Source organism: Hordeum vulgare, chromosome 7H (assembly GCF_904849725.1).
Source record: "Hordeum vulgare subsp. vulgare chromosome 7H, MorexV3_pseudomolecules_assembly, whole genome shotgun sequence".
Lineage (NCBI taxonomy): Eukaryota > Viridiplantae > Streptophyta > Magnoliopsida > Poales > Poaceae > Hordeum > Hordeum vulgare.
The window spans coordinates 546,709,298-546,730,516 of record NC_058524.1 but is presented as its reverse complement, the minus strand read 5'-3'; the positions used below and the strand labels follow the sequence as shown (position 1 = coordinate 546,730,516).

Sequence of the window (21,219 nt, the reverse complement as noted above, 5' to 3'; positions counted from 1 at the left end):
TGCCTTTTTCGTTAATTCATATTTTTTGCTTCACCTTTTGTTTCTTTTGAATGTATGTATATCCTTTTGTTAGACTAAATTGGTCTGTGCCGTCTGTTGCCGACCAGATAATACGACTTCCCGCTGAGAAAATGTAGTGCTAGGCTGAGCGGGCACGAGCATCTCACCGACAGCGTACTAAAGACATCCAAGCATACAACTGGCGTCTCAAAAAGAAAAACGCATCCAACTGGGAAGACTGAGCTGTGAAAATGTCTCCGTGGTCGCAAAGTCGCAGTGCCAGTGGCAACAGCTCCTGGTCTCCCACAGCATGCTACATGCCTGATTCCTTTGGAGAAAACTGGACATGGATAACTGTAGCTTCTAGTTGCAGGTTACTCGTTGTCCGTTTCTCCGCTGAATTTCACTTTCAGTGCCCGCTAGTCCCATTTACCACCTTTCCTCGTGCTGGCGGGAGGGAAGGAGGGAGACTTGGTCGTAGCGCGCGCACACACACACACAGGATGCACGGCGGAACCCATTTGACCCGACCGGATCAGTGGGTGCGCGACGAAAGCGCGCCGCGGTGAGTAGTGGGCACGGGACAATGCGGGCGTACGGTACGGCCTGCGTCCCCGCATGCACGGCGCCACGCGGACGCGAACGCTGCGCAGACCGTGGACCTAATCAAAGTCAGCGAGACCTGCCCGCCCGGCAAGTATATGGCGGTGAATGGCGACGTACTCAGCTGGATGCGGCGGCATCAGGTAATAGCGTTCATGTGAGCAACAGGATCAACTACGTGCATAACAACCTACCGCTTGTGTCGCCTCTCCTCGACAACCCGAGCTTTTGAATGAAATCTCTTCTAATCAACTTCATCTGCACTCGGCCTATTACACCCTCCGTCTCATAATTCTTGTCTTACATTGAATGTATTTAGTCTTCAAATTCTTGTCTTACATTGAATGTGTTTAGTCATGTTTTGGTATTTGAATACATCAATTTCTAAACAAACCTAAGACAAGAATATCGAGAGAGAGGAAGTAGTTCAGACTTTTTTTTAGAAGCACCTAGAACTCAGCTAGCTAAGATTTATCTATGGTCTCATTCACATGACATCATCATATATGTTGGTTGGCTTTTTTTATTCTCCCCATGATTTCCACATGCCGTATTGCTTTTTCAGGCTTGGCCTTTTTACTACTCTTGTCGCTGGTGGCTAGAGCAAACATACTAACCCATAAGAAAAGTACATACGTCTTACTCGGCTGGCATGTACAACATAATTTTAGTTGCCATAACACATTTATGGAGTGTTCTCTTTGCTGTCTTAAAAACGAGTGTTTTTGCTTTTTTAGTTTTGATTTAGTTTAGCAGTAGTCACCAGCATGATGCCTCTGGCGCACAGGATCAATCCCGGTCTTGTCTCATGTTTTTTTTATTTTTTTATTGAAAAATCATCATCTTTCTAAATGATGGAGTTTGTTGTTGTGACTCGACTATGAAAATTCAGAGTTGTGACCCGACTATGAAACTTGTAGTTACGACCCGACTTCAAACTTGTACTTGCGTATTGAGATAGACGAGCAAATTGAGAAAATCAAAAGAACCAACCCAGATTGATCTGTCAAGTATCACTAACTACAACACCCAAGTTAACACTTGCCGCTTTCCTATTTTTTCGTTTTTTATTTCTGAAGCAAGGTCTATTCGCTATCCATATTTGCTCAATTTGTTCTTATGACCCGACTGCATGCTAGGGAAAAAAATAAGAAATGCAAAAACCTCATGAACCCTTTATGTTTTTTTGCGGCAAACCCCATTAAAAGGCATGCAATTGCGGCAAACCCCATCGAAGACATGCAGCTGCGGCGACCCCGTTGCAGACATGCAATTGCGGTGATCCCCGTTGAAGGCATGTAGTTGCGGAAAAAAACACATGGGAGGGCATGCAGTTACGGCGGGCACGCGGTCACATCAACAACAACAACAAACAACATCAATTGGAAGGCGTGCAATTGCGGCAAACCCCATCGAAGCCATGCAGTTGCGGCAAACCCCATTGAAAGGCATGCAATTGCGGCAAACCCCATCGAAGACATGCAGTTGCGGCGACCCCGTTGCAGACATGCAATTGCGGTGATCCCCGTTAAAGGCATGTAGTTGCGGAAAAAAACACATGGGAGGGCATGCAGTTACGGCGGGCACGCGGTCACATCAACAACAACAACAAACAACATCAATTGGAAGGCGTGCAATTGCGGCAAACCCCATCGAAGACATGCAGTTGCGGCGACCCCGTTGCAGACAGGCAATTGCGGCGATCCCCGTTGAAGGCATGTAGTTGCGGAAAAAAACACATGGGAGGGCATGCAGTTACGGCAGGCACGCGGTCACATCAACAACAACAACAAACAACATCTATTGAAAGGCATGCAATTGCGGCAAACCCCATCGAAGACATGCAGTTGCGGCGACCCATTGCAGACATGCAATTGCGGCGATCCCCGTTGAAGGCATGTAGTTGCGGAAAAAAACATGGGAGGGCATGTAGTTACGGCGGGCACGCGGTCACATCAACAACAACAACAAACAACATCAATTGGAGGGCATGCAATTGCGGCAAACCCCATCGAAGCCATGCAGTTGCGGCGACCCCGTTGCAGGCATGCACTTGCGGTGACCCCCGTTGAAGGCATGTAGTTGCGGAAAAAAACACATGGGAGGGCATACAGTTACAGCGGGCACGCGGTCACATCATCAAGAACAACAAACAACATCCATTGAAAGGCATGCAATTGCGGCAAACCCCATCGAAGACATGCAGTTGCGGCGACCCTGTTGCAGACATGCAATTGCGGCGATCCCCGTTGAAGGCATGTAGTTGCGGAAAAAAATATGGGAGGACATGCAGTTACGGTGGGCACGCGGTCACATCAACAACAACAACAAACAACATCAATTGGAAGGCATGCAATTGCGGCAAACCCCATCGAAGCCATGCAGTTGCGGTGACCCCCGTTGAAGGCATGTAGTTGCGGAAAAAAACACATGGGAGGGCATGCAGTTACAGCGGGCACGCGGTCACATCATCAAGAACAACAAACAACATCAATTGGAAGGCATGCAATTGCGACAAAAAACACATGGGAGGGCATGCAGTTACGGCAGGCACGCGGTCACATCAACATCAACAACAAACAACATCAGTTGGGAGGCATGCGAATTGCGGCGACACCGTTGCACGCATGCAGTTGCGGCGACCCTGTTGCACGCATGCAATTGCAGCAACCCCGTTGAAGGTATTAGCATAAATCATATAAAAAACACATTCAAAACACCAGTATTCGCACAAAAAGCGCATTACATCATATATATAACCAAATGTGTTTGTTATATTGCACTTCTCCATTTTCGACATATACTTGGCCCAAAACCCTTACGGGCATACAGTTGCAACAAAATGCCTCGACGACATGTAATTCCAACAAACTCCTTTGAAGGCATGCATTTGCACATACAATTGAAACAAAACACGTGAAGCAGATGCAGTTGGAACAACCCCATCGAAGACATGCAGTTGCAGCAACCCAATGGAAGGCATGCAATTACACCAAAAATCGTGGAAGGTGTGCAGTTGACAACCACGTGGAACGCATCCAGTTGCGACAACCCCCCATCGAAGGTACAAAATTGCACTGGCTCCGTCGTATGCATGCAATTGCGACAACCCCTATAAGACGTGCAAATGCGGCAAAACCTTGGAAGGCATTTAATTGCAACCCCCCATCAAAAAGACATGCAATTGCAGCAACCCTGTTGAAGGCATGCAATTACATCAAACCCATGGAAGGCGTGCAATTGCGACAACCCCCATGGAGGGTATACAATTACGACCCATCTTAAAAACATGCAATTGCGACTCATCTTAAAAACATGCAGTTGCGACCCCTCTTGAAAAACACATGCAATTGCGGTCCACCTTGTAAACATGCAGTTACGACCCCGTCTTAAAAACATGCAGTTGCAACTCATCCTGAAAATGTGCAGTTGCGACCCCGCCTTAAAACCATGCAGTTACGGGCCCTCATGGAAACATCCAGTTGCATTCAGGTCATAACATTTGCAGTTGCACGTCTAGTGGTGAACATGCAAGTGACCCCGACAACTCCCCCTCCTGAGCAGAGTTGCGGCCCCTTTTTTCCAATCTCAAGTTCATTATTGTGTTCACATGGGTATTTTTTTAAAAAAAATAAGAGACATTTTTTGCAAAACTAAAAACCTAAACAATCAATTTGAAATATCCAGTAACAAATGAATTTTATTCTAAAGCAAAGTAAATATACTAAAGTCAAGAAAAAGAGAAAATAGGGAAACAATTGTCTACTCTATATAGTGAAATAAGAAAGAAAAACAGAAGAAAAAAAATACAACGATATATCATGAGAAGAAGATAAAAAGAAAAAGAAATTAAAATGAGCTTAGCCCTCACCCGCAAAAAAAAAAAGAAAAAAGAAAGAACTTATTACCCCTAGAAGCTATAATGAACAAATGGCAAAACATGCACAAAGCTAGCAGCGTGGCATCTTTAGACCCCATCTTTCTTTACGTCGGTTAAAAAAGAAAAGACTCACAAAACTCAGCTCGTTTAAATAAGAAGGCCTGGAGAAAACTCATGCACATGGCTGATCCTCCTACGAGACGAGCCGTCCATCATGGCTCCCGCAATTAACAAAGACAGGGTGAATCTAGCGAGACAACCAGAGGGACATAAAGTGACTATGACCATACTTAAAACTCAGCTAGCTGAGTTTCAGCAAAACTGTTTTTTTTAGGGAAGAACGCAAGTCTGGCTCGAGGGAATAATTAATACGGTGGTGCTATGACCCAAATTGTGTATCCTTCTCGGTGCATATAACTCGAGTATACACTATGTGAGGAGAGACAACATTAGCGAAATCTTACAAGCCTATGCTATTTATTACTTCACCGTTATTTGTGTTACAATGACCTGTGCTACTTAGCCGTTGCACAATATCTTACGAGTAATTGATTCTCTACTGTCATCCTACCTTCTTCAATGACCTCAAAGAATCCCTAGTTACAAGTTACAACAACCGAGGAACCTGCAAGAATCAAATCGTTCACCGCTATACATGTGGACATGGCCTGCCAAGTAAACCTTCCCAATAATCAACTCGATGTTTCTCCAAGAAAAAAAAATGCAACCACCAAGCTGTGTGTTGCATTGGCCCGATCCGATGAACAACCAATGGGTAGGCAGTGCTTGCTGGCAAACCACTGCTATTATGTAGTCTCCACATGGCAATAAAGATCCCCTCTTCAGGAGCTATGTTGATACCTGTGGTATGGGGCCAGTTATAATCAGAACAAAAGTCTGGAAAGCATTGTATAACACTGAATATAATGCTTTATATGAATTGATAAAAATGTACCACACCTTGAAAATTTGGGACGTCAAAATGTATAGAAATCATGTGGTTGGTCTGGTCATAGTAGATAGACCCCGGCCTCCCATGGGAACCATACCAGGAAGCCCCAGCTCAGGCTCATCATCTGCTAATATACCAAATAAATAAATAAAAATGGATGAGACTACAAATTCTGATTAAAAATACGTCTACCATATTGCTGAGTGCTACCCCGTTTGAAATATAAGCCCTTTTATAGGTTTCAATATGTAAATCATATTGGAATCTCTAAAAGGTCTTAAATTTAGCAACGGAAGGAGCACGTGTTTATTAAGAAATAACCATTTTCATGTACTCCAACCAACTTTGCTCAAATCTGGACAAGATTTATAACTGGGCAACCTTATCATCAATGTTCTTATTACGTACCATTCACTTCTTCACCAGATTCGGCGCCAGCAATCCCAATGCAGGCAAATAGAGAGGAATCGTCAACTTTCAAGTGCTCGTATGCAAGATATAAGTCCTCAATTGTGGCACTTTCATACAATGTCGTCAATTCCTTAATACAGGATATATCCTGCATTTATTTGAAACCGATGAACTACAGTAAGAGAGTGATAAAACAATGGAAGAGTAAATGATACAAGTATGGAAAATGATAGTACAAAACAACTAATGAAGGATAAGATATGGACTGGGATCCAACAAATAGTAATACCTAACACGAAAAAATACAGTTTATACAGATTAAACATGTCATCACACATTGGCAGATACATGTAACGCAAACTGCTGTTAAAAAATTCCTAGCATGGTCAAGAAAAGCCCTGGAGCCTGAATTACATAGAGGCTTAGTCCTGGCCAATTCACCAATTTTTTTCATATGTATTCATTGTGTTTTCCTGGAGGGGGGCAGAAAAGCAGAAGGTTTAGTTATGCTTGATTCAGTAAACACACTGAATGCCCTACGTGCATGGTCAGCTAAGCCATAGAATTATACTCCCTCTGCACCTAAATAATTGTAGTTGGAACGAACTAGACTAGTTCTTCCCAACTACAATTATTTAGGTACAGAGGGAGTACTTGCAGCCAGGTGGAGTATAGGACATACTCCCTCCGTTCCTAAATACAAGTCTTTTAAAAGATTCCACTACGGACCACATACGGAGCAAAATGAGTGAATCTACATTCTAAAGTATGTCTATATACATCCGTATGTAGTCTATTGTAGAATCTCTTAAAAGACTTATCTTTAGGAACGGAGGGAGTAGATTTAATTTGTTTTCCTTCTGCTACTCATACAGCAACCCCTGGAACTTTTTGATATATCAACAAACTTCTCAACCCAGAATTACATGATCAAGAGTATCGAGATGTTCGTGGGTCAGCAGGCTTTCATAAGTTTGTCTAGAAAACTTGCATCAAGAAAATCTAATCAGAGTAACTACATAGAGTTCGCCACAGTAAAGTGGCACAAGGATGATGCAGCCAGAGTGTCCGTGAAATCAGGGCTTGGATAGTCGGTCTATTTCTGTTCTAGTTTCATATAGAATATGCACTTATAAACCTCACATATAGAATACCTTTCTCGGCACGGATGCAGACTGCAGGTGGGCTAGCAAACCAAGCCAATAGGCATTTGTTTTTGTCTCAGCCTCATGTTTCATCAGCAGTGTCCTCTTCGCCTGATACACGCAAAAAATTGCTAACCAAATTAACAAGCAGAAAAGTATTGTGCCTGCTTAGATCATGTTCTCAAAGTCAAGGGTACACATTAGAGCTGCAAAGTTACGTTTAAAGATCTGAGCTTAGTAACACAATACATATGCATTTCTTTAAGATGTGGATTCAACTTAAGTTAGACTACCATTTAAGAAAGTGGCCCTGATTAGCAAGAACGGCAGCATTGTCACAGATGAAAAATAGTAAGAAATATTGACTAACCCGATCGAGCTCCCTTTCAACAATTTTGTTACTATGTAAACCTCTGAGAACACCTTTGCACGCATCAACAGCCTTATGTACCTGGCATCAAAGATCGCAAAATGTGGATATTAGCAGCAGAAGAACAAAGTAATAAGACAAGCTCAAGATAACAGATTTTACCTTGCTCGGAGTTGAAGTTACCGCAATCACATACCAACCAAGATCCAGTTTGTCAAAAAGATTTAATTCGAAAGAAACATCGTAGGTTAATCCCATGGAATCTCGAACTGTTGTAAATAGCCTGAGAAAAAAAGGTGCAGCCCACCATGTTAGTCCTATCAGGTAAAAACCAACAGAACGTCAAAGTAAAAATCATTACACACAACCAAGCATCTTGTTTATTGTGTATGGAAGAGCTTAATAGAAAAGTTGACCAAGAATAATGAAGCAGGGACATCAATAAGATGTGAAACTATTTATGTCACTTAACAGAATACATAGGGCATCATCACGATTTTTGCATAAGCAACAACTCATGACCCAGTTATCCAAAGGTGGGACCCAAAAGTAAGCACACCATCCACTTTGTAGCATAATATTAGCATGTACTGCCTACTGTGTATGGACGAGCTTTACAATGATGTAAGGAAAATGAATTATGCATGCGTATAGAAGAGATTTACAATGATGTAACAAAAAATGCACTGAAATGCATTACCTGGAATTTATAATTTCAGCCAGTAAACTCAAAGCAATGCCAAAGAAAAGAGGATGGTTGCGAACGTTAATATGTGTCTTCCCCGAGTTTGCCGGTGCAGAGATTTCTGCTATAATGGTACGATAAATATCAGTCCACATGTTTATACACCACACAAGGTCATTAACAAATGAGTAGTGGGAAAATCCTCGAAGAAAAACAAAGAACAGGTCTAATTCAAGATATGGCACTTGAGATGGAGGTCATGTGGCTCATGTCAGAGAATAGCACATATCAACTTATAATTACCATCTGCGCTAGAACTTCGAATATCATTGAAGAGATCTTTTCCTTCAGTGGCAAACCCCCATCGGTTAGGTGCCGGGCCTGCAATATATGCACAAGCTCTCTCATCTGTATCCTTTATGTATACCTGGGAAAGAATCCACGGTCAAACAAATATGTCTAGATTTGGTCTTTATTTGGATAGCTACCACTTTTTGGCATGTTAATGGCTCTTTGCCTATTAAATTTATTTTTTCTTGCCAATGTAGCTCATGGCAACCAAAAAGCTAAACCAAAACTTAGGCTAGCCAAAAAAATTGGTAGGGCAAGCTTGGGCTAGAACCAAACATAGCCTGAGACTAAAAACACATGATTCCAATAAAGTACCAAAATATCCACATATTATTTTCATGAATGCTTCAACCTGAGAACTATAACGACAATATAAGTACTCCCACCGTCCCATAATGTAAGACGTTTTTTGACACTACACTAGTGTCAAAAAACGTCTTACATTATGGGCGGAGGGAGTATCTTTTTTTGTTTTTGCTCTACACAACCAGCCATGAACATATTTTATTGAAAAGATGGTCACGAAGGCTGCATGACAGTTCATACTTGCTGGAGATGCAGATCCGATGGGGATGGCAGGAAGGAAATCTTCTCGATACGCTCCTCTTTGTTTGGAGATTTTGCAGCACTTACAGTCCCAAGATAATCAAGAACACAAGATTCTACCTCTTCTTCTGTGAAATCACCAACTACACTCACCTGGAAAAAACATTTCAACATTAAATTAAAAAATGGTTAAAAATGTTGGAACAAGAGATGTAGAGAAAGGAAACACAGAATGGACGACAATCTACTCAACAAACCTCCATGTTGCTACCCACAAACTGGTTCATGACAGCTTCTTTAACTGATTGAAGGGTCAACTTCTGCAATGAATGTGGTGATGGCTCTACAAACCTTTCATCATGGTTCAACATGGCTACCATAAGTTTGTGAGCCGTGGCACGTTCCAAACTTTTGGGAATAGACCGGTAGTAAGACAAATATAGTTGAGCAGCTCTATCAAATGCATCTTCTAGCCACACATTATGCTGTAACACAAAGTGAAATACATAGGTAAACGTAAGGGAAAGACCTACATGTTTCAGAGAAAACTCATTTTTTATAGCAAAGCAGGTGACATATTTATGTAGTAAGTTGAAACCCACACCTCAAGGACCATATGGAGGAGCTGGAAAGCAGCACGCATGCCATTATCTCTTAAAGCAAACCTAAATTCCATAAAGATGAACTCCTCATTGGATTCCAGCGAGCAGTTTATGAGATTATTCACACAGAAAAGTTCAACCTGAAATAAAAATCAAATGCATACCATAAGAAAATGTTATCAAACAATTTCTCGGCATTAGTAAGACGAAAGGAAAACGACATGTGATCATCACAAATGGATATAAACAGGAACCGAAGGATACCATAATGAAGTATAACCATAGGACATTGTATGTAATACGATTTATGAATTATAATTTGGAGCTAGAATTACGTAAGACTACATATCGTGTGACTAGTGACTAATCTAAATGTCCAGACATACATAATCAGTAAGTTTGAAGTTTGGGAAGCTTGACTGGCATGGACATAAAACTGAATAGTAGGGGTACCTGTTCCCTCGAAAAGTTGCCAACACAGCCACCTTCACTCAAAGTACGAACACCAACAATAACAGATCCCTTCGATTCAGAATCTTCAGTAGCTCTCCCGCCGCCTACTATCAGCCGCATGACACCAACCCTTGCCTCATTTTGTGTGATCTATCGTCAATCATCATTAAAATCTTAGTCTGGAACGTGAAATAAAAGCTAAATTACATCAGAACTTCTCTATCTCTAGAAGTTGACTAAAGTACCTTGTAGTTGACGGAAATTCCATTAGAAAGGCGACGTTGTGTTATACCAGTTTCATTGTCAAATATTTTCACCACGTCATCCTCTTTACCGAAAGGAACAAATGATGGTCGGTGTTGCACTTTCAAGTCTTCAAGTTCTGATTGAGTAATCAACTCTTTTGGCACCTCAAGCTGCAATCAGAATAACAATCAATAACAACATGTTACTTCACGGTTTTCAGTGACACCAAAATGCATCTCCAGCCAAGTTAGTACAGTTTCAGAACCAAGAAAAGGTATCAGAAATAACTAACATACCTCAGGCTCCGGGTAAATGGGTTCTTCAAGACCTGCCTTCATGGACTCTGTTATTTCCTCTGGGCATATCTCAAAAATACTTTCACCTACTCCATCAATATGGACCTTTTTAGGTACACACGCCACGATAGCAGCAGGAAGTGGTGCACTGGGCTTCCCAAAGTCCGAAATAAATTCAAGTACTTCTGCACCAACGGTGTTAACCTACATATGGTAAAAATGTGTTCAATTATAGTATCATTAAAAGCTAAGAGCGGTAAAATGCATTTATGTCATTTATTTCTAATATGACATGTATATGAGAAATGATCATGTTAGCACCTCTTCAAGTGTGACAGTTTCGGCAACCCCAAGCAAACTTTCATGTCCCTGCAACTGATCCATGACAGTATGGCCAAGTGCATCACTCTCCATAATGAAGTCCAAGTTATCAACTGAGGGAACACTATCAATCATCATAGCCAGCTGCTCACTATCTTTTATCAGTGCATCCATATAACGAGTCATTTCTCCCATTGTGACACCAAACTCTTTGAGTCTCCGAACCTAAAACAGCACAAGGAGAAGTTGGTAAACAGTAAAGAAACATTTGCGACAAAATGACTCAAGTAAAAGGTAAAAGGCACGTGTGCAGCACAAATCTCACTGTCAAGAAACTTCTGTGCGGTGCCGTCAAACCAGTAGAAACCGCACATCCATCAGTTCTATTATAAAAGGGCAGCCCGGTGCATGTAGCTCCCACTTGCGCAAGGTCCGGGGAAGGGTCCGACCACTTTGGGTCTATTGTATGCAGCCTTTCCCTACATTTGTGCAAGAGGCTGTTTCCAGGGCTCGAACCCGTGACCTCCTGGTCACAAGGCAACAGCTTTACCGCTGCACCAAGGCTCCCCTTCATCCATCTACTGATACAAATATTAACATTTCTTGAGTTCAAGCTTGACCTAGGTTAATATCAAACTTGAACTGGCTACAGTTGGTTCAAAGCTAACATTTGGCCTGGATTTCCTAGATTGAACTTGGATCGCGCTATATTAGACTGGGCTAGTAGGCTTAGGCAGGTCATAGACCAAGCTAGGATTGGACTTGTGAAGCTGTCACGCTAGGACAACCTTGCTGTAATATTTTCCACTCAGTTATCATTTGATCTCTTCAAAAACTGTTGCCCTAAATCATTTCTTGTGGCTAAAAGGGTAATAGTTCTTCATGTACGTGCTAAACCAACACTTAAATTTCACAGGACTCTCCTCATATGCCAACTGCAATAGATAAATATATATAGTAATGAACTGATTCAAACTCATGTTCTCTAATTAATTGATCCATATTTGAAGGCACAAACTATATTTGTAAAATATACAGAGTAATTGAGCCATGAAGGCACAAACCTCATGAACAGCAACTTTGATGGCACTCATCCAATTTTGGGGTTCAGCTGTCACTGTTAGAGTAGTGACAGTGCATCCTTCCCTTCCTGAGTCACTGTGATCCAGCTCAACTGATGTAAAGGGAGGATTTGAGCTCTGTATAAAAGAAGGAAAAAAAATTGTCGAGTCAGAGAAACCATCTAACTGATATGCACTCATTTCCTTGTAAAATACTCCCTCCGTCCCACAATATTTTTGCACGCTATGTTAGCTTGCAAAAACGTCTTACATTGTGGGACAGAGGGAGTACATAATAATGTGCTAAGTGCTGACGTATGCAAATTCCTCTGGAAATCTTGGATATTTGACTCGCATTCAAGTCCAATATCCAGTATAATGCATCCTGAGTAGCTAATAGCTGAGCTAAAAGACCAAAAACAAGTATGGATTCTATTTTTGTATGGAGTGGCATTTAATGTGAGCTGTAGTACACTGGTGGGCGTGAAGATCCTAACAATGAGAAAATAACATGTGCAAATGTGCATACATATGAAAGTATGAAGTGCTTGAATTAATCTGATTACGCTAGGATATAAAGTTATAAACCACAGAAAATATTATGTTCTGCTGCAACAAACAAAATGGAAAAACTTATACATATAACATGAACGTTTCTCCAAACCACAAACCTTATATCGTGTATTGATTCTGAAGTGCAGAGCAGATAAAAATATCCGTTTCATCAGTACACTGCGCAGGTCTTTGTATGTACGAACTTGGTTAACGGGTATCTGTCCAAAAATGGGAAGCAAGTCAGACATATGAAGCATGGTTAAGGAATTTCAGAGAGAAGCAGTAACCTTGCTGCAGAAATCCTCATATTCTATTTTCTAGCAATAAAAAGACTATCCATTCAAATATCTTTAAAGAAAACCATATTAAGGGCACTATTCTCAATATAAGACTTTCTAACGCTAGCAAAAAAATGCACTATCAGAACATATATGGTGCGCACATTACAGCAATGCTGAAACAGCTTGCTTATCTAGCCTTCTCTCTCTACTATATACTTGAACCTAAGGTTCCATGTTTTCACTTTTCTCCCTGCCACCCCTTCGTCCAACCTCCCACGTACGCTCCCACACTTCCACCGGGGTTTTTTTTCAGGTGTTCTTTACCCCACCAATCTACTATTTAAACCGGTTTATACCCCACAGATCTATTTAAACCGATTTTTATCTGCCAAATCAGATCAGTCTTTGGTATATCTGGTAACATCTTTATGGGAAGGAACCAATCACGGTCAACATTTAATTATTGATAAATATCTATATCTTTGTTTTCCCGTGGCAACGCATGGGCATTCACCTAGTAAATATTAAAGCAGGAACCAGTCCATAGGAACACTAATGGAACAATTGGTGGTAAACTAGCCACAGAGGCACAGAACTTAACTGTAAGAGTAAAGAGTAGCAGGCAACCATACCTTACAGAACATGTTGATAGAGAAACTCTGAATCAACTCATGTTGAAAAATCACTGGAGGCTTGGCAACCTGATCAACCTCAGGAAGAGACCATTTATGCTCTACAGGAGGTCTGACTGCCTGTCTTTCCCTTTTTATAGGTTTTAGTTTATCTGTGGCAGGCGATCTTGCGGCCAAGCCACCTGGTAGCTTTGGTGCAAAGAGGCTTGCCATGGCACCAAATGGACTTCCAGTCGACATAGGGGCTGCTTCGTTTCCTGAAAGTGTATGTTCGAACACAGCCTGCATTGAAATAGATCAGCTAACCAGCCTGCAACTTTATCCTATAGGGGAATCAACTAAACTATCAACAACAATACTTAAAAGGATGCAATTCCTAGTTACCTCTATCTCCCGCACTGCTCTGGGAATATCATCAATTTCTCCTACCAGGTACAAAGTGGCATTGGCAGGGTAATACCATCGCTCATGGAATCTGCGGATCTTATCAGGATCCCATTTAAGTATTTGCTCCTCAAGTCCAATAGGAAATCTGTTACTCAATTTGTTTTCGGAGTGTAAATGTTGCAACAACTACAATCATAAGAACCACAATTACTGATCAGTACAGGAAGATAGTGTCTTAATGATTCAATACTGTCCAGGAACATGGCCAAAAAGAATAAAAACAAAAACTTACCTGGCAATCAACACGGTATTCGATTGTGTTCATCATCTGGAGCTCTGAAAGAATTGCTCTTCTCTCTTTCTCAACGCGAGACGATGAAAACTTGGGATGAAATGCTATCTGAAACGAATAAATTGAAGAACTTATTTATATATCATGACATTGCAGCATGCATACAAATTTAGCTACCAGTTTAAAGATGATGTTGTACTCCCTCTGTAAAGAAATATAAGAGCAAGATCTACACGCTCTTATATTTCTTTACGGAGGGAGTATCAAATAACATTAAGTGACAGTGGTGGGTAGTCTTTAATTTGCTCCGACCATTTGGAATATGCTTGCTGTTTCAGTATATCTTTAGCAAAAAGAATGAATATGCTTGCGGTTTCAAATATCTTAAACAAAATAAAAAAGCCTATGGTTGGCATACATCCTATAACTCCAAATAGGAATGCAATTGGGTAAGATTTACCTCATTCAAAGCATCCAACACAGAAGGGAGTAAGGATTCACCATATTCCTGCCACACGGAAGACAAACTAAATGTCAAACCCTAGACAAACAACAGAAGACATCTAAATTCAACCATCAGTATTCAAAGAATATAAGTCTATGGCAGCCAACACATACACATTTTCAAATCCATTCTATGCAAGTGTTTGTCAAAGAAAATATGCAAATAGGAAAGCAAAGATGGCCTCGAACAAACCACCAAGAGTTAATTTCCAATCCAAAATTGACACTGAGAAAAGCCACAAAAGTAAGGACCTTCGTTTTAGTTGGGGAATGGATATGGAAGACTGTATGGTGGAAGTCTGTATATGCATTAGACCTTGCACCTGTCCCCAAGAGTTTCTCGCGCTTTTTACTCCCGAGAAATGCAACATGCTCAATCATATGTGCAATTCCCTGCTCATCCTCTTCCTCGTCAATTGATCCGACATGAACTTCCATGTGAGCCTCAAACCTGCAAACTAAAATATTTGAAACCATCGTGCAGATATTTAAATATGTATATCAAAATAATTTTGTTTAGTCCAACTAAACTAAAGTTTAAGTGTGCATTGCATTAAGCATGGTTCAATATTTACTGGCTGCTGGGGTTCCATATACTGGAGCAGAATTTCCATGTTCAGGGACTCGAATCAACAATCCTGGTTAACTCTCCACCGGATTCACCTATAGTTCTTTAATGTCTCTAAAGTAAATTAAAAAAATAAGAGAGCAACGGAAGCCACAATGTATGATGATGCATCCATATACAAGCATGCGGATTCTATGGTCAAAAAATCAAGACAGGTTGAAACTATGTACTTGTTCAACTATTTAAGAGTTTCACCAATTATTCTGCCATGTATCTTTGAAGCTGCATTAAAAATGAAACAAAAAGAACACACAAAGTGCTATATCACTGGGAAATTGTGGTTGTGAATGTAGAAAGAGTTCAATAAAAATTCAGTTGCAAGGAAATGATTGTGGCAGTATGGCCATGTCATACCCACTTCTGATAATTGTATTACAGTGTATAAAATGAGGTGAAAATGAAGTTTCCTAACCTGTCTGCTGGAACTTTATTAGGTAAAATAAGATATCTGAGGCCATTCTTCAATTGACCCCTTATTAGCTTTGGATGGGACGGAAGAGGAGTGTCCAGGACATCTTCAAGCGCCCCGTTTCTTATCGTGGGGTCATAAGGTTTATCAAGAGCTGTCTCAGACCATGTTGGACTTGCAACATGTGGTTCGTCAGGTCCAGCAGCACGTAATATATGACTACGCCTGGTCTGAGAAACATCAAAAAGTTAAGTCAGTGCCTTCAACATTTAGCTTGCTGCATACTCAAATACCGATAAGCAACTGCCCTCTCGCTATATGTTTGCTTGGTACTCCCTCCATTTCTAAATATAAGTCTTTTTAGAGATTTCACAAGGAGAGTACATACGGAGCAAAATGAATGAATCTATACTCTAAAGTATGTCCATATACATCCGTATATAGTTCTCTAGTAACCTCTAAAAGGACTTATATTTAGGAACGGAGGAAGTACAATATTTGCAGTACAAAACCTCCCGCTAGTGAGGCTCAACATTTAGCTTGACAGTTAATGGAAAAACAAACATGTGCAGGCTTCATGGACATAGAAACCAGGGAATCCCTTTAGTAGAAAAAATAACGCTTAATTCTGTTTACACTTGTACTGATGGTCAGTCCACATTTATTGTGCTGCTCATATACCCTCCATAATTCGCACCACTAATTAAGGAACCAGGCAGAACATATATTAAGAAGAGAAGTAAAGAACAAGGCACTTTTCCCCAGCAGTCACCACGTGCAATCCGTTAACAGAAAGATATAGCTGCCTAATAATCCATCAATTCAGAGGAAAACAAACCTTAGGCCCGCTCCACCGGCTGTGTAGCGATAAGCCCGAGGTGTGCGGGAGCGCGCAGGGCGCGAACCTGGCGAGCCCGGGTCGTCCCCGCCTCCGGCTCCTCGGGAAGCAGGAGAGGCACCCGTCCCTCTCCTCGCCGAGAATCCCAGCGGACGACGCAGACGCCGCCCCGAGCCCTTGCGTCCGCCTCCTCGACCTGCGGGCAGGCACGCACAGAAGGACGCGAATCAGCAATTCGCTAACAAACCCGGTGGGCCCTCGCGGGCGGCGTGGGTCAGTACTCACCTGGGCGTGACGGCGCGGCGGTGCGTGCAGCGGAGGGGGTTGGCGGGCGCGGCGGTGGCGGAGGGGCGCAGGGTGAGGGAGGCGCGTGGGCGGAAGGCGTGGGAGGAGTGGTGCACGGCGGCGGCGGAGAGGGAGAGGCCCGGGGCGAGGCGCGGGGGCGCGGCCGCCGCAGCCGCGACGACGGAGGGGGAGGGGAAGGAGGCCATGGGTGGGATGGCCCGGAGGGGGGGGAGGGGAGGATAGGAGAGCGAGAGAACGCTGCTCTCTCTCTCTCTCTCTATTACTAGTCTTTTCTGGGCATTTTGGTGTTTTTGTGAGGGTAAAATAGGCTGGGGCCTATCGAGGAGTTGGGGGCCGGCACGGCGGCTTTCGCGGCTGCGAGAGGTGGGGACGCAAATATCCTCCTGACTCGCGAGTTGGTGCCGGAAGTCTTCCCTTTTAAAAATAAAAAAAAAGGCAAAAGTTTTGTCTTGTTCCATTAATTATTAAGAAAAAGTTTAGACAAAATTTCAAGCTTACAAGACAACATGGTCCAATCAAAACAGAAAAAATCACTTTCCCGAAATTAAATTGTTCAAAAATTTAGCCTCGGCTATGACCTACGTCTTGGCCTCGTCCTTGATTATTGCACCACTCTCGTTGTGAGAGATTCTTTATTACAAAAGGCCTTAACATTTCTTTTGTTTCAGATTTTCCAGCACATAAGCATTTGCGGGGAGATTCTCGTCTTTTTAGAATAGTCAGGTCATCCATCATTGACGGTCCATTATTGCTTGACTATTCGCAGATCACTCCATGAATGCGTTGCACACTGTATCCCCATCCAATTATAATTCATGTTTTAGACTCTTATGATGTCGGAAGTCACCCTGTGCATTTTAAGACCGAATCAAGAAACATACTGACAATAAACCGAATCAAAAAAACATACTAAAAATAAACCGAACCGAATCATTTTTATGGTTTTAATGTTTAAGAATTCGTTCGATTAATCGGTTAATGTGTCAGTTAATCGCTACTTGTTGATGGCCGATTCAAATAACACTTATTCATCATTTTAACTTGTCAGGTCGATTAAATGGCCTGTAAGGCCGATTAAATGGCCTATCAAGCCCATTAACTGACCCGTCAAACCGATTAATCGGTTGTCAAGATGATTAACCACAACTAGCCTATTAACTCGTGGGGAAACAAAGTCCAAATTTTTGACATGTAACCTCTCCTATGGTCCTCTCGCTCCTCAATAGCTAGGATTTGATTAAACAGTAGCATGTTTTGGTATACTATATAGCTGACAGCATGAGAGTAGGGTATAATTCATTAAAAAAACTAGAATATGTTCGCATATTCCGAGTTAATCTATCGATTAATAATCGCCCGATTAATCCAGTTAATGGGATGATTCATCGATTAATCGCTACTCCCAAATCGACCAAACAACTACCATTTACGATTTCCTTAACAATGGGTTTATTTTTTTTGATATGGTATGAACTTTTCATGCCGTTTTGAAAATTGATTTTTATGGTATATATTGAAAAAACGAATGGTTAACCGAATAAATCAAAGTAAATAATATATTTATATATCTTGGGGTAGACAACCATACAAGTAGTTATTTTTATACAAAAGCTAGATTTCTTGTTAAGGATATCCATTTTTCTTGTAACATAGTCATATTTTTCTTCAAAAGAATTGTAAACACGTCCATAACCATCGAATCCATGCATGCATATACACTTCCATATAGTTATATACTCTATGTATAAAAAGATATGTGTTTTGATTCAAAAATTTGTAAATTATTATATGTCATTTTTATATTGGAGTCAACTTCGATTTTTATGGTGTATACCGAAACCATACCGAATGGTGTATACCGAAATCGAACTGTATCTAAATTTCACAATGTATGTATCGAAGTATTAATACCATACAATTCAAAAAACATATAAAGGAAACCATGTAAACCGAATAATCCGAACTAAGAGCATAAACATCGTCTATAAAAATAGTATATAGGTTGCTCTAAAATGAATTTACGGTACCACGAGGCATCAAGCGGAACAGATCATGTAAACTCGCATCGTAAAAAAAGTCTCCTCGCGCTTCTTCTTCCACCGGATACACGCATGGACAGACTCGAACTCCAACCGGCCACATGACGCCGTACCGGCTTGCCGCCTGCTCCGGCGACGCTCTAGCGAGGCTTCGTGATGTCGTGGTAACGCTCTGGCCCGCTGTGTGCTCTGACTGGCCATTGTCAAGCTTACAAGATGGATATGGGAAGTGGTAGTTTCGTCCTGAAATATCTACATCCCATTACCATGCATATATTGAATTTTCCTAAAATATTCTTTGAGTAGGTATTAGTTCAATGGTTTATATGTTATTATGAATTACCAAAACCACTCAGGGACTAGTTGCATTTTGAATCTCCTTCTTTCTGGTAATTGATGACAACATATAGATCAAAGTTTCAACATAAGATGTAATCATTGACATCGTCACTTTTGAATAGTATGTGATAAGCAAAAGCTCCCCAAAGAATTGTTCATTATTTAAAATTTGCATTTGAATGCAAATGCACAATCGGTTGGGACCATTGGATAACTTTTCTATGCCACATACATCTTGATGGAGCCCACAAAGAATATGAATGGGATACAATAAGTACTCATCACCAAGCAAACATGTGAATGGTCGTAAATCAAGCAAGAATGAATGATAGATAGAATGAAAACAAAAATAAAAGTACGTTCAAGCACACACATAGTCTTACAAACCAACCAATACGAAATACTCCCAATAATCAAAGCCAAATGAAAGAAAAAGTGAGTCGCTCTCATTCAAAGCCATAATGATCTATATCTCTCTCCCATTTGGCATCAAAATACCAAAAAGACTGAATAATCTAGAGATAAGCATATCTCGGGGCTCAATCCATGGCTGCTAGAGATGATGAAGTCCTCTGATTGGCAACACCGACATGGGTCGATGGAGTGGATAGGAGATCATATGTGAAAGCATGTGATGACGTTTGCTGGACTGGCAATCTAGATATTGGCGGTGGGACAACAGTAGCAAGAGTGACTGTAGGAGTAGGTCTAGGCTAATTATCAAACTTAGTGGTCGTCTGCCCATCGGAATCACTCATCCATGCCTCAACATTCTCCTTGAGCTTCCTCGGCTCAGTGGTCATCTCTATCATCTTGACATCTAGAGTGTGGAACTTCATCTTAACAATCCGCCCTAGCCTCTCATGGTTCTTCGCAAGGTTAGCTAGGCCTTGCTTGATCTTCTGGGTAGATGGGAGTAGCTATGCCAACTGGTTAGTCTTTGTCTTGGGAAACTATGCGTTAGATGTATTGGGTCCATTGACGTGTGGAGCACCTCTCGCAGCCTCTGCTTGCTCTTGAGCAACAGCAAAGCCAGGATGTGTGGTGTCCATGGTGATTGTGCAATCCTCTAGCTCGGGCTGAATAGGCAAGTGTTTGTGTTCAAGCAAATAGATGTTGCTACCAACCTTGGAGTTGATGAGCAACTCAATATAGGCAGCTAATACGTCTCCAACGTATCTATAATTTTTTATTGTTTCATGCTATTATATTATCATTCTAGGATATATTTGAGTAATATTTTACCAACTTATATTATTTTTGAGCACTAACCTATTGTCCCAGTGCCTAGTGTCAGTTGTTGTTTTATGCGTGTTTCTTACTTTTCAGGTTTATAGTACCAAACGAAGTCCAATTGCCCCAAAACTCTTATATGATTTTTTGGACCAAAGAAAACCTAGAAGCCTCAGGAGAAGACCGGAGGCCACGCGAGGGAGGCACAAGCCAACAGGGCACGGGCAGGGGGGTCGGCACGCCCTGATGGCTTGTCCCTCCCTGGTGGCCCTCCTACCCCTATTCTATGGCCTATAAATTCACATATATTCAAAAAATACTAAAGGGCATCCTAAAACACTTTTTTCGCCGCCACAAGTCTTTGTTCCATCACGATCTCATGTGGAGCTCCATTCTGGCACCCTGCCAGAGGGGGAATCGATCACGGAGGGCCTCTTCATCAACCTTGCTGCCCTCATGATGATGTGTGAGTAGTTTACCACAGACCTATGGTTCGTAGTTAGTAACTAGATGGCTATCTCTCTCTCTTGATCTTCAATACAATGATCATTGTATCTTTGCTTTGATCCATCTGATGTAATACTTTTGTATGGTGCGTTTGTTGGGATCTAATGAATTGTGGGTTTATTTTCAGATTATTCATGAAAAGTAATTGAGTCACCGCTTATATTATTGTGATTCTAATTGCATGATCATCATAGCTTCGTAAATCTCTTCAATCCATTGAATTGCTTTGGCCAAGTAGATTGATAGTTCTTCACTAAGAGGAGTGCATTGTAGTGGGTTCAACCTGACGGGTTTCTATATCCCAGTGACATAAAGGGACAATATATGTATTTTTGTTGCTGCTACTA

General features: G+C 41.5%; 1 protein-coding gene across 3 annotated transcripts; it reads right to left on the bottom strand.

The window, feature by feature from the left end:
* Positions 1-4,932: 4,932 nt before the first annotated feature.
* Positions 4,933-17,023, bottom strand: LOC123411923 (stromal processing peptidase, chloroplastic). Of its 3 annotated transcripts, none has more exons than XM_045104881.1 (25): positions 16,734-17,023; positions 16,449-16,644; positions 15,614-15,840; positions 14,826-15,024; positions 14,530-14,577; positions 14,070-14,177; positions 13,775-13,963; positions 13,391-13,672; positions 12,594-12,695; positions 11,926-12,060; positions 10,862-11,086; positions 10,541-10,744; positions 10,244-10,414; positions 9,999-10,148; positions 9,548-9,685; positions 9,201-9,428; positions 8,944-9,096; positions 8,350-8,473; positions 8,062-8,170; positions 7,524-7,644; positions 7,362-7,442; positions 7,001-7,102; positions 5,844-5,994; positions 5,444-5,559; positions 4,933-5,344 (listed from the first exon to the last, which is right to left on the bottom strand). In XM_045104881.1, the coding sequence occupies exons 1-24, from the start codon at positions 16,937-16,939 to the stop codon at positions 5,477-5,479; spliced, it is 3,732 nt and encodes a 1,243-aa protein (XP_044960816.1). In that variant the 5' UTR covers positions 16,940-17,023; the 3' UTR covers positions 4,933-5,344; positions 5,444-5,476. The 3 variants fall into 3 exon arrangements, with proteins under 3 accessions (XP_044960816.1, XP_044960815.1, XP_044960817.1); XM_045104880.1 differs by having other exon boundaries at positions 5,444-5,562; positions 16,734-16,954; XM_045104882.1 differs by having other exon boundaries at positions 5,444-5,562; positions 8,062-8,167; positions 16,734-16,954.
* Between the last annotated feature and the right edge of the window lie 4,196 nt (positions 17,024-21,219).